At 46.5% G+C, this 12,918-nt stretch overlaps 1 protein-coding gene across 1 annotated transcript; it reads right to left on the bottom strand.

Moving 5' to 3' along the window:
• Nucleotides 1–236: 236 nt before the first annotated feature.
• SVOPL (SVOP like) lies at nucleotides 237–12,626 on the bottom strand. Its single transcript, XM_053943426.1, has 12 exons — nucleotides 12,555–12,626; nucleotides 12,326–12,450; nucleotides 11,041–11,104; nucleotides 9,503–9,628; nucleotides 8,044–8,172; nucleotides 6,364–6,437; nucleotides 4,537–4,739; nucleotides 3,882–3,993; nucleotides 3,400–3,481; nucleotides 1,843–1,932; nucleotides 1,376–1,489; nucleotides 237–461 (listed from the first exon to the last, which is right to left on the bottom strand). The coding sequence occupies exons 1-12, from the start codon at nucleotides 12,624–12,626 to the stop codon at nucleotides 450–452; spliced, it is 1,203 nt and encodes a 400-aa protein (XP_053799401.1). The 3' UTR covers nucleotides 237–449.
• Between the last annotated feature and the right edge of the window lie 292 nt (nucleotides 12,627–12,918).

The raw sequence follows: 12,918 nt of genomic DNA, 5'->3' as shown, positions 1-12,918 counted from the left end.
TGCAGTGTGGTTTGAGATCCAAGTTTTACTACTTCCATGCAGATGGTATTTGCACAAAAAGTTGAGGGAAGCACTATATCCTTTCAAGCTGATATGGCAGAGACTGTATCTACCTTGTGTCTTTTTCCCCCTTTATCTCAATTCACTTAATGATTTTCCTCTTTTTTTAAATATTATGTATGCAGTGTCACTATTGGTAGCACTAGAAGTAAAGAATTTTCATCTTACTTCTCAGAAAGGGTAGAAAACATCTGTTTATTGAATCATAAGAAAGGAAAGGTTCTTGAGAAATTTACTTTTTGTCTACACAAATCATAGCTCTTAGACTGTTCGGTTGCATTGTTTTATAATGGAAACGGTATGGAGAAGCAATCAACATCAAATGCAGCTCACAGGAAGTGACGGGTTTCTTTTTCTTTCCTACCCAATCCAACATCAAACATTTGCTCTCATTTTACTTGCTAAAAAGTGGAGAAGAAAAAACAATACATTAAATTAATAAAATGCACATAAACCCCAACAGGAATGGATATGGAAAATAACATGTTTGGCTATGTCCAAAAGGTCTTACTTCTGACAGGCAATCCTTGTGTTTGAAGGGATGGGTTTTTTGAAGTCTGGTTTGGAAGTCCTCATAAACTAGTTTGATCAAACATCTGCCATGCTCTAAAGAATATGGATTATTAAGAATATGGATTATTCTTAGCCTATGGTTTTGTATTCTGTATAGGTCAGACTATAGAGTGACAGAGTGGTGTGGCCATGCTGCTGCATGCCATGAAAATCTCCATGCTGGTATAGATGAATTTATTGGAATCACAGGACTGCTCACCACCTCCTCCAATTAAACTGGTGTGACTTGCACATGGGAGACTGCTAAATTTAAACTTTCCCCCTTAATCTTTGGGGCTTAGTGTTTTGGCTAATTGCTTTATAGAAAACACTGACCACAAGGGTTTAGCTGGTGGACCAATGAAGGGGCCTTGAATTTGATTAAGAAATTACTTTGGTAGTTTAAGTGCCCTGTGCATCTGCTGTTCCTCTCTCCTTGCAGCACAGGCAGAGCAGAGCATGTGCCTGGGAAGCTGCACCTTCAGGTCAGGATTGGAGATGTAAACAGGGGCTTGCACAAGCTAAAGCTCACATACTTACATGAGGTGGCTGGGGCTGGCAGCCTGGCTTGTTCTTTCACAAGAAACAAGCTTTGGGCAACTGGGATAACAGTGTTTGAAGCTGCTGCAGCAGCACATTCCTGTGAGTGCCTATCAGGCTTGAGAAACCTCGGGAGAGCTGGGTTTGTATTCTGGCTGCATCGTCACCTACAAGTCCCTAAGAGCATTTAGAACCACAGGACCTCCTGAATCGTGGTACCCACCTGCAGGGCCCTGCCCTTGGTCTCGATGGGCAGTGTGACTGCAGAGATGGCACAGATGATGCACACAGAGGAGAAGAGACACAGGGCCCCCAAGAAAGAAGCACTCATAAGAACCTGCAGGTCAAAGAACATCAAACAGAAGCTTGCTGGTGTGGGGGGCTGGCACTTAATTATCAATTAAGAGTGGACAAAGGGTCACAAGTGCCTGAGAGACTCCACAATAGAAAAAACAATATCTTGTGAACCTTAAGAGCTTTCAGACAGTATCTAATAGTAGGGAGTTGAACTCTGTGATGAGAGTTACTCAAAGCTACATCTGGCAAAGACCACCCAAGTACTCTGTATATGGGGTTGGGAGAGAATTGATTACATCCTCTCTTTTTTTGGATGAATTTCAGGGACATCTGTCTGTATTTGATGGCAGTGTTCAGCACAATGTTTACCAACATTATCAAGCATACTCTTACTTGTGATATAAATGGAGCCACCATTGCTCCCACACGGCACAACGCCCCACTTGTCCCCATCCCCAGCGCCCGCATTGTGGTGGGATAAACCTAAAATAGGCCATAAATAAATTGGATTAGTGCAACAGCAATCTGCAATATCTGTACCTTTCTTTTTCTTTTTAATTTTTTTTTTATTAGAGAGACCCATTGTTTTCTCAATGGCAGCTAGTGGGATAAGATATGAAAAGAAATAAAAGCTCCCTTGGGCCTCATTTGAGCCATTACAAATCTCATTTTTCCCCCCAAGTAAAGCTTTAGGGCAAGTTAAAGCTGGATGTGATTCTCCTTTGTTTAGCACCACTACCACCACTTTATTTCCTGGCTCTAAGATCAAAATCACAGAGTTTAGGTTGGGTGCTAAAGGAAAAATTCTGTTTATACTGCTGGGCCCTGTGTCTGGGAAGCAGGAAGAAAAGATATTGTCTGCAGCATTCAAGCCTGCCTATTCATTTTTATCAACAGCACGTTTGTTTAGAAGGAAGAAAAAGAAAAACAGATCCCAGTAAGAAATATTCAGGCTTAGAAGAATGTGCTTTGTGTCATTTTTCTTTCGCACCTCCCAAACACCTGTGCCAGTAAAACAAATATGAATTTTACTGAACTTTTAGTCCTCTTAATATCAAGAGATTTTAGCAAGTACACTCATATAAGCCTTTGTTTAAATACATTACTGGGCCAAGCAAATTGAGTAAGTTAATTCATGAAGAGTCCAGGCACTTGGCTCAAAAGATTTTGATGACTGATTAAATTGTGAGTAGAATCGATTTATGGTATGGCTGTTACAGCAGTGGTCTTTGCATCAACAGCAACTTATTCAACACTACTAAAATTGTGGTATTAAAGCCAGGTGCAAATTTAAATATTACAGTGCACTATTAAAAGTGCAAGGGAGTTACTTCTGTTTGCTTTGGATCACTTTAAGTCAATTAACAAGCAAATCCATTTAATGCCATACAATTGTTTTTTAAAAAAAGAACAACAAAAAACCCCAACAATTTATACTTAACTTGCAGAACTCACTGCTCCAAAGTTGTATGAAGGAAAAGCTCTTTAAAGAATTAAAACCTTTTTCAGACAGAACATAGCAATTTCCATTAAGTGAAAAGAATCATGCATATAACCCCATATACTACCTCATACAGCCCCATAAGTGCTGGAAAATGTTCCTTTTAGTAGCAGTCTGTTCTCTCACTGTGGGAGTTAAATAGGGGGAAGATTGTGGGTGTTGGAAGATAGTGGTACCCAACATCCTCAAAAAGAACGTTTTATAAGAGCTGAGCAACAGCTGGCTTAGTAGGGCACTCCTCTTCCATCTACTCCTGTCATCTCCAAGCTGATTTTCTGCTTCCTTCTTATATCTTGCATATGAAAAGACTGTGGCCAGGATACCAGAGATACACAGTTCTAGGAAGGGGACTCTTAACTAGTCCATAAACTAGTAGGCAGCATTCCTGGGTATACACAAATGGAACTTGAAGCCTCCAAGCATCTCAGCATACCTCAAGGAGAACCCACCTCTGCCGTGTAAATGTAGATGGTGTTGAAGTTGGCTGAAACCAAGGCACGCAGCATGAAGAGAAAGCCTACCATGCCTGCACTGAAGAGAAAGCCATGTGGAGCAGAGTTAATGTCACTGAGCAGCATCAGCAGAGATACCAGAAAGAAAGAAATGGGGAAAAAAGCGAATGAAAAATATAACTTTTTTCCAGTGCATGTTGTTTACACATTTTTTAAATTTTCTGGATTGTGCTAAAAAGCAGCTTGTTGGATGCTTAGGGGAAGCCATGTGGGCTCAGTAGTACAAGTGAGCCCTTCTGCACACCACTGCACCACAGAATCTGCTGCCACAGCTTTCCCAGGAAAAGGAGAGCCAGTCAGAGGCTTTTCTCAGACCTACAAAAATTACTGGCCTGACAGACTGGTGAACTGAGAATACCAGAGGTCCTCCCCTCAGAATTGCATACCTCAAACAAGACCCATAGTCTGAGCTAGAGTACCTTGAGATACAGATATTAAGGAGAAGAAAGAATAGTGCTGTACATCCCATGGTGATACACAGGCTTAGACGTCTTCCGAGAAGATTGATGCTGAGAATGTTCACAGGATTTACTGGAAATAAAAAGGAAAACCATAAAACATTTGATGATCTAACTGCAATGATTGTCTGCCTTGACAGACCTTACACAGTGTGACTCAAAGATACCTGTCTGCGTGCCTACCAAACATCCTGTAAAATGCACAAACCCTATCATTCTCTTCCTGCACCCAAAGCTTGTGATTTGCTCCCATGCCCATTTGTTTTACCCTTCCCCTCAGATGATGAAGCCTGTGCTTCTCTGAAATTGGCTGTGCTGAGGCAGGACACCAATGTCTGTCCTGAGCCACGCAAGGAAGGCACGGCTGGGTGAGCAGCACAGGCCTGGATGGTTTTGCTCCCTCTGCCCACAACCCAGCCAAAAACCAGGGCCTTAGGTGTGTCCCACTGAGTGCCCTGCTGAGCCAGGAGCCACAGGCTCATGGCCTGTATCCCAGAAGCTGCCAGCAGTGCCCAGTTCATGTCGGCCCCTGTCACCAAATGCACGCACAGCTCAAACCTTTGCAGTGAGCATTGTGAGAGGGGAATGGCAGGGCAAGGATGGGGGAAGAGGTTACGTGCGATCTCCCCGACTGTGCTGATGATCATGGTCTGGTAGGCAGCGGGCCCAAACAAGTGGCAGTGGCAGGGGCTGTGGCTCTCCTCAGAGTCATCGCTGGAGTCCTGCAGCGGTGGGGCTGCAGAGCCACAGACAAGGTCCCGCTCCAGCAACTCAGCACTGGCCAAGATGACGCCGTAATAAGCGAAAGCTATGCCAAGCCTGTGGGGAGAAATGCTGCAGTGAGGTGCAGCTATGATGGGGAAGGTGAGGAAACTCAAATGCAACAGGTTTTGGATGCCCTGGAATCTCTGCTGCTGCTTGCACCAGCTCTGCATGATGGAACCCCTTAGCCTGAGCAGCCACTGGTCACCTGTCCTGTGGCACTGCCCTCCTACCTATGTCCAGGCACTGCTTTTTCTCAGTAAACCTCACCCCAGCTCATAGCTCAGCTTTGTATTGGGTTTGCATGGCCAGGTTTTGGTAGTGGGTTGGGACTACAGGGGTGGCTTCTGTGGGAAGTGTCTGGAAGCATCCTCCATGCCAGATGCCAGCTGACTCCAGCTGATGACCAAGGCTGAATCCATCAGCAATACTGGTGGTGCCTTGGGAATAACATTTGCTAGAACCGGAAAAAACTGTGCAAGAGCAACAGCAGCCAGAGAAAGAAATGAGAACATGTGTTAGAAACATCACTACAAACACCCAAGTCAGTAAAGAATGAAAGGCAGGAGGTGCTTCAGGTGCCAGAACAGAGATTCCCCTGCTTCCCATGGTGCAGACCAGGGTAAGGCAGCTGTGCCCCTGCAGCCCGTGGAAGTCCACAGTGGAGCAGAGATTCACCTGCAGCCTTTGGAGGTTCTCATGCCAAAACAGGTGGATGCCTGAAGGAAGCTGTGACCCCATGGGAAGCCCATGCTGGAGCAGGTTTGCTGGCAGGACTTGTGACTCCCTGGGTGAGGTGAGGGCAGCCTTGCTTTGTCATTATCAAGTAATTCAGAATATGCCCGATTATAAGCAGGCTGAAAAGTAATTTTCACTTTTTCATCCCCCCTGGAGTTTCAGAAACGAGCAGCAGAATTTGGGGCACCTGGGAAGGCAGGGAATGCTGGGGGGCATGGGAATGCAGACCTGAGAACATACTAGGAACTCCTGGGACGACTAGGAGACAAAGAAAAATAAATACCAAAAAGATATTTCATAACACTCATAGAAGTCAATGGGAAAAAAACATAAAAAATTCAAGGCCTAACTTCACAACATTTTGGGTCAATGGTTTCCCACAGACCTATTATTTATACATTTCCATTCCAGACAGCAAAGCCAATGAAACATGTATTACCCTTGCATACAGCTGCTGGGAACACTGCATCTGAAACCTGTCTCCTCAATTTTAATTTCCCCAGTGAGCAGCACTGGTAATGAATGTGTTTCTGTCAGAGCCCTGTCTCACCGGTCCTTTGGCCATCCTTGGGGAGAACAAGTTTTCCCCAAGCAGGGAAGGAGAGCTGCAGGCATACAGCTGGTCCTGCTGCAGTCAGGTGTGGGCTCTGCCCCGTAGCTCTCCCCTGGCTCCCAGGAGCCGCTCTGTCCTGAGGAAAGACTCATAGTGCCATCCCGGAAGTCCAGCCCTTTTCTGCCTAAGTTAACAGCAACCAGTCAGGGTGTCTGAGGTGTGGTCTGAAACAGGACAAACCTATCCATGTCCCTTCAGCTGCCAAGGCTCTGCAGCCACCATTGGAGGCAGAGTGGTGTCCTGTTAAAGGCAGAGTCAATGGGAGCCTTCTACTCCCTGCACACTGTCAACCAAGAGAATGAGCTGATAAGCAAGAGAAAAAAAAATTACCATATGATCCATATCTGCAAAGTGGTTCTGAGGTATTTGGGGTGGATGAGGTCCTTGAATCTTCCCCTTCTTTCCTGAAAATCATACAATAGAAGTTTCCTATAAAGGCATCTTTCATATGGGAGCAAGTGTTCTGTGAGACCAGCTGGCATGCCAGGCCCTCCTGTGCTCCCCCTGTCCCCAGGGTGCCTGTGGCACAGACAGAGTCACAGATGGTGCAACACGGCACCCATCAAACCTCCAGAGAGCAAAGCCCTGTTTCCCAAAAGATACCCACAGGAAGCTGCACTGCAAAGGATGGAGGAGGGGAGAAAAGAACATCTTGAGCTCTCCTGGCCCCAAAGGACCCCCAGATCTGAGCAGTCTAGTCCCATTGTGACTGTGATGGTGCCAGAGGGGGCCCTGGTTGCTGTTGGGGGGCCAGCATTGCTGGGCTTCTGTCAGCTCCCACTGCCCTGCGTGCTGCTCTGCCTGTGAAGCAAGCTTTTGGACACATACATCTTTCTGGGAGGCCTGAAGTGCCAGTGAGCAGAGACTGGCAGGCACTGGGGACCCTGCCTGGCCTGCTGCCCCCCAGGGTCCCACCACCAAGGGGAGACAAGTTCACAGGGATGGTGTGGGTTGACTTTATTTTTATTTTCCTCATCATTGGTTAAGCCTGAGAAAGAGCAAAACTAATAAAAGCCCTTCCCACATCCAATGTGGGTCCATTACATAAATTCAATTAAATTTCAGGGAAGCTTTAATCCTAACTAATTCCAATACAATAGCACCATCTTGCATGAATTGCTAAGGACAATACTTGGTGCCTGTGGGATTCAATACGCAGGAAAAAGATCCAGGAAAGGGATTTAAAATAACTGAATAATTTTGAGGCCCTGAACAATGGATTTGTCTTATCTTCCTGTCTTGGAGGTCAAAGGAGCCACCTAAGTCCCACCCACCAGTCAGCAGGGCCCAGACTGGGTGAGAGGGGGAGAAGTCTGGGGGTAGACTGCCCCTGCCCTGCAGCACCCATACATGTTTTTGGGCATTTCAGTCCAGCAGCAATCCACTCCTGAGCTGCTCAGCTGCTTACAGGTACAGCTGGTGGTATCTGTGAAATGGTCTCTCCTGCTTTGACCCTCTTCTGCTGGTCTGTGGCTCCACACTCAGGGATCTGGGGTCCTGGGACACAGTGGACAAGCCAGGCCAGGGGCTGGGAGAAGCCTCTGGGAGCACTGGGTTGACCTCATGGCAGGGATCTTTGCAGCCTACCCACTCACAGCCCTGAGAGAGATGCCAAGGGACAGTTCCCAGCTCTCATGGCAGAGGGAACACCCCTGCAGGATGGATGGGCAATAAGGAATGGCATGCTTTGCCAGTAGCCTTTTTTGTGGTAAAGGAAGCAAATATTTTCTTAGCTCAATATTTTTCTGAGCAAACACAAACTGAGAAAGAAAAAAAAAAAAAAAACCCAGAAAATTCCATTCCATTGTGAAGGCCTAGGTTACTGTTTCTCCAAAAGAAAACTGACATCTTCATCATTGCTTTCAGCAGTTGTTTGGAAAAGAATCGGGCAAGGAGGACGAGAGAGGCAGAGAGGCAGAGCAAGATGTGGTTGGCAGTCCCACTCCCTCCCTGAAGCTCAGATGCCGGCAGCCCTGCCTGGGATGGATGGGCTGGACAGCCTGGACTTACCTTAGCAGGCTCCCTCAGCTGCCCCTCTGGCATGGCCACCCCATTCATCCTGGCGATCCTCTGCAGCGTGGCCAGCGCAGCCCCCATGTTTCCCGTGGACACGTTGTACCGTGCAGACTCTGGGATGAACTGGAAGTAGAGCAGGAAGCCTTTCTGCACCTCTCTTGTCCTACTCACAGCTTCACATCACACCCAGGAGCCTGCTCGGGTTGGCACAGGGCACTCTATAGGCTGGAGCAGCCCTTTGCCTGCCCTTCCCCCCAGCCATGCCCTGGGGTACTCTGTGTGCCCCAGCCCCCCATTGCCCCCAGGGGGCTCACCCTGCCCAACAAACCCCTTTGTTGATCATGCTACTGAGCCATCTGGATCAAGCGCTTATGAAAGGTGAAAGCCAAAGACACAGGTTTAACAAAACCAACCCTGAATTAATTGACATTCTAAAATGAGATGAGGCACATATTACTTGCTGAAGCAAAAGTCTTGGAAGGCGCAACAAGGCCATTTTAATAAAAAGGAAGAAGTGGTTGAAATGTAACTCGTTACTAGCATTTGGTGCTCTTTCCAAAATAAAACACTTTTTAAATTAAATGTCTCTATTAAATTATAAACAATTACATCTATTTCACTCAAATATGAATTAAAGATCCCTTTTTTAAAGGTATGTATACTAACTCTATCGTTTCTTTTCCTCCAGATTACAAACTTCAGCTATAAAATTTTTCTGGCAAAAATAATCAGGGAAACAAAACATACAGGTTATAGGGGTGTACACTCACAGCAACCTTAAATTTGCCTGTCCAGGTAGCACCCCAGATGGACTTGTGCATTCACCCAGCTGCAGGATGTATTTTACATCCATATAGACTCCAGCAGCCACAGCTCAGCACTGTAGTGCCCATGAGCACTGTAAGCAGGGAATTTCCACATCACCCTCTACAAATCAAATGGTTCTCATGTCCAAGACCATGATGGCTCTCATGGGCTTTTTGAAGCAGAAGGACACCTGGAGAAACTGTGATTTACCGTGGCACTTTACTGAGGCTACTTTCCTCAGCCCTAGAAAATGTTAAGACTGAAAAGAGTGTGCTGTGCCCAGCATTAGACTGAATAGACTGACTTGTCATTTTTTTCATACACTATCTAGCCTGTCTTCCTCTTGGTGCCTGGCCCATCACTGCAATGCCTGGGTACTGCTGGCTGTCTGGACACTGGAACCTGGGCTGCTGGAGGGCTACAGCAGACCAGTAAAGCCAGACCATCACCAGCAAGACAGCATCTCCCCTGAAGCTGGTCTGCAGCCCCGCCAGGACTTCAGGACCTTACCAAGCCACTGTGTGAGAGGACAGAAGAAGAGAAAGGAGGACACAAGAAGAGCCTAGGATGAAGGGGGTGGAGGGCAATGGTGCCTGGGGAGACATCAGAGTGGTGGCAGTACAGCAGGGAGTGGAGACCTTCCTACCTTGAACAGCAGGATGAGAAGGATGCCAGGGATGGAGGCAATTCTGATCAACCACCGCCAGCCGATGGTTGGGTTCACCACTGATGCCAGGCCAATGATTAACAAGGATCCTGCCAACCAAAACACCTTTCCAAGGGAAAGAAAGGGGTTAGAATGTGAACACATGACAATGATTCATTCATTTTCTTCCCTTCTGCTCCGGTTCTGTGGTTAGATGGGGAACTGTGCTATGGAATGCCGAGGTTCAGTTGAGCCATCCCATGGCTGTCCGAGAAGCTGGGCTTGGGTGGGAGGAAAAAGGGAAAAACAAGAGTTTGGGGAGGGACAGTGAAGACAGTCTTAATTAGCTCCAGGTAAAACCTGCTAATTTGCTGTGGATACAATTGTACTTAAAGCCACTGCTTTTGTCCTTTCAGTCACTTCTCTGCTAATGCTCATGCTCATAAATTTTCCTGTTGTCTAGGTTTCTTCAGGAAAGCAGGAGATTTACAAGCTCAGAAGACAAAACCAGGCCAGATTTCCACTGCTGAAAGTTGGTGGCTCTCCAGTAGACTGAATGCCCAGCCACACCAACAGCGAATCTGGCCTCTGATCTGCAAGTACATTCCTTTCTGAAGTTCACTTGTTGCCATTAGGAGACATATCACTTTCCAGGGGACCACCCAAAGGAGCTCAGCCAACAGAAATCACAAAAGCTGCAGCAAGTCCATGAATAGCCTGTGGGCAGAAATAACAAATTTCTGGGAGAAATACAAGATTGTTCTTCCATAAATCTTTGTGTTTCTGATGACACTTCAGTAATGATGCCCTGGGATCAAGGAGGCAGCAGTGAAAAGTAAATTATCCCTGACATGAAGAGTTTGGTTCAGCAGTGGGATGAATTTGTGCGCTCAGAGGTGTCACCACTGATCATCTGCACATGCAGCAACTGCCCACTGCAGAAGTCTGCAGTAAGCAATGACCCAGCAAGTGGGCACAACCCTCCCAGCATGTATCAGGCCAAATTTGGGACTATCTGTACTAACCCTCCTGTGCAAAGCCTCTGGCAGAACCTGAGCAGGGAGAGGAGCAGATTAGGACCTCACCTGGAAGTCTCTACATAAACCACTTGTTATCTCTGGGGGTCCAGAGAGGGGGGAGGGGGCATACTCCTCAGTTTGGAGTTGGCTGGGAATGCCAGCAGCTGCAGTGCCTGCCAGTCCATCAGCACTGGCCCCATTAGACCAGGTAGCCACATTGTCAGTAGGACAACCAAGAGACTGGGTATCAGTCATCACTCAAAGTCCCTACAAAAATGTTTGGAGCATCAAATCATTTGAGAAGATATTGCCTCTCTCCTGTGTATGTCTTTAATAACACAGGTGCCACACTCTGAGGTGCAGGAGGCAGTGGACACTCGCTCAGACCCAGACAAGAGGGTTTAGTCTGGGAGAAGTGCTGATGTGCTGGAGATGTGGCTTCCAAACTGTGGTGGGACAAATATCTTAGGTCTTGAAGCTAAAAGAAACAGTGATGTTCTCACTTTTTCATGTTCTCACCTGGGATAAGGGCAACATGTATCCCCGATATTTGGTGGGCAAAAATTCAGTTTTTATGATAAGTCTAGCAAAAAAAGAAAAAAAAAAAACAGAAATACAGTTGAATGAGAATTTCCATACAAATCAAGTAACAGTTCAGCCCAACTCATACAATGAATACCATTCCTCTTCCACCTTGAGCATCCAGAGACAAGGAATCCCTTGTCCAATATGCCTCCTACTCCAGCACCAAATTACATGCAAGGGAAACACAAGGCACAGATCCTTTCCAGCCTGTGGCTGTGGGATACAAGCAGGTAAACACTGCAGTCTATACATCAGGAAACCTATGGGTGATTGAGGTGTCAGCACAGGCATAGATATGTTCATAGAAATGAAAATTTTAGTAAAGGTTTTTGTTTTTTTTTTTTTTTCCATGAAATAAGGAAATATGAAATATCTATTCCACTTTTTAAATGGTTGGAGTACCCTTGGCGCAGGGGGCTTGTGGCACAGGCATCTCTCAAGTTTCCCAGTGTGAATTGTGTTTTCTTAGCTGGACAGAGAGAGAGAGAGGTGAGAAGAGACCCTCAGTGGCTCCTTCTGTCTCAGCCAGTGAAGTGTTTTATAAAATGGTCAATTTTCTTCCATCCTCATGAGGCTCATGAGCAGCCTCCATAGCCAGGGAATAGGGCCCCTCCTGGGAGAGAGGCTGTGCCAGCAGCTTAGCAGATGCATGACTAAGGTGCAGGTGCCTTCTCCCAACAGGACCTCTCTCCCCTATGTCCTTTGTGGGCAGCAACCAGGCTTTGAGGAACCATGGTGCTGAAATGTTTCATTTGTTTCCATAAGAGAGTCAACAAAAAAACCCAATTTTTCCAGGCCCCTAGTGAAGTGGTTGTTAATATTGTGAATTTTTTTTCCCCACATCCTCCTTTCTGCCCCAACAAGACAAAAACTTAATTTCAGTGGGAACATTTTATATAATTCAAAAATAATTTTCTACTTAAGCAGAATTTTGTATTTTTTTTTTTTTAAGGAGGAAGGAGCCTTTACTCATCTGTTACCTGTTTAATTGTTTTTATATGTTCTTAATAATCCCTCTGTCACCACTTTAATGTAAACAAGCTGCCCCCTTTATTCCAGGCCTCAGGAGTCCTTGGGAACTGCAAGTTAGGTCAATTGACTGGGATTTAGTGAAATTACAGAATGGCTTTTTGTTTCAAGGTGATGTGGGACTCTGGTCCCCTTTCCCCTTCCAGCCACTCCATTACCTTCTCTGGGAAGGCAGCTTGCACAGCCTTACCCTTGCGCGTGGCCTGACACACCACCTCCTACCATGGCCCGCAGGAACACAAACCAGATGTAGGATGGGGCAAATGAGGTCAGGAGGGAGAAATAAGCTGCCCAGAGGAAGGAGAGCAGCAGGATCTGCAAAAAGGCAAGAATTAGGGTTATTAAAGCACAGGCTCAGCCAGGTGCATGGCTCCTGTGGAGCGCAGGAAAAGGACGCACAGCCCCCGGCAGTCACTCACCTTCCAGCGGCCGTACCTGTCGGCCAGGAGCCCAAGCACTATGCTGAACGCCATGTAGCCAAAAAACACCATCTGAGGGGAATTGGAACACAGCTGTGAAGGGCCCATTCCCAGCTACTTGGGGCAGCTCTGCTCTTTGAGCTGCAGGTGAGCTGTGTGTTCTCAGGGCAGCAGGATGAACTGTGGCACACAGAACCACAAGGGAGAGACTTTCAGGGGATGGCTTCCTTTGTGTAGGCACTCACTGCTGCAACACTCAAAGCTGAGGGTGGGTGGCAGGGTTTTCAAAATAAGAATGTGGAAGTGGGGATTTGCTTTGTCTACTTGCCCTGGGCATGGACATCTGCTCTCATCAGCTTCATTT

Source organism: Vidua chalybeata, chromosome 5 (assembly GCF_026979565.1).
Source record: "Vidua chalybeata isolate OUT-0048 chromosome 5, bVidCha1 merged haplotype, whole genome shotgun sequence".
Lineage (NCBI taxonomy): Eukaryota > Metazoa > Chordata > Aves > Passeriformes > Viduidae > Vidua > Vidua chalybeata.
Note: the sequence above shows the minus strand (reverse complement) of the source record. Positions and strands in the feature narration are given on the sequence as shown.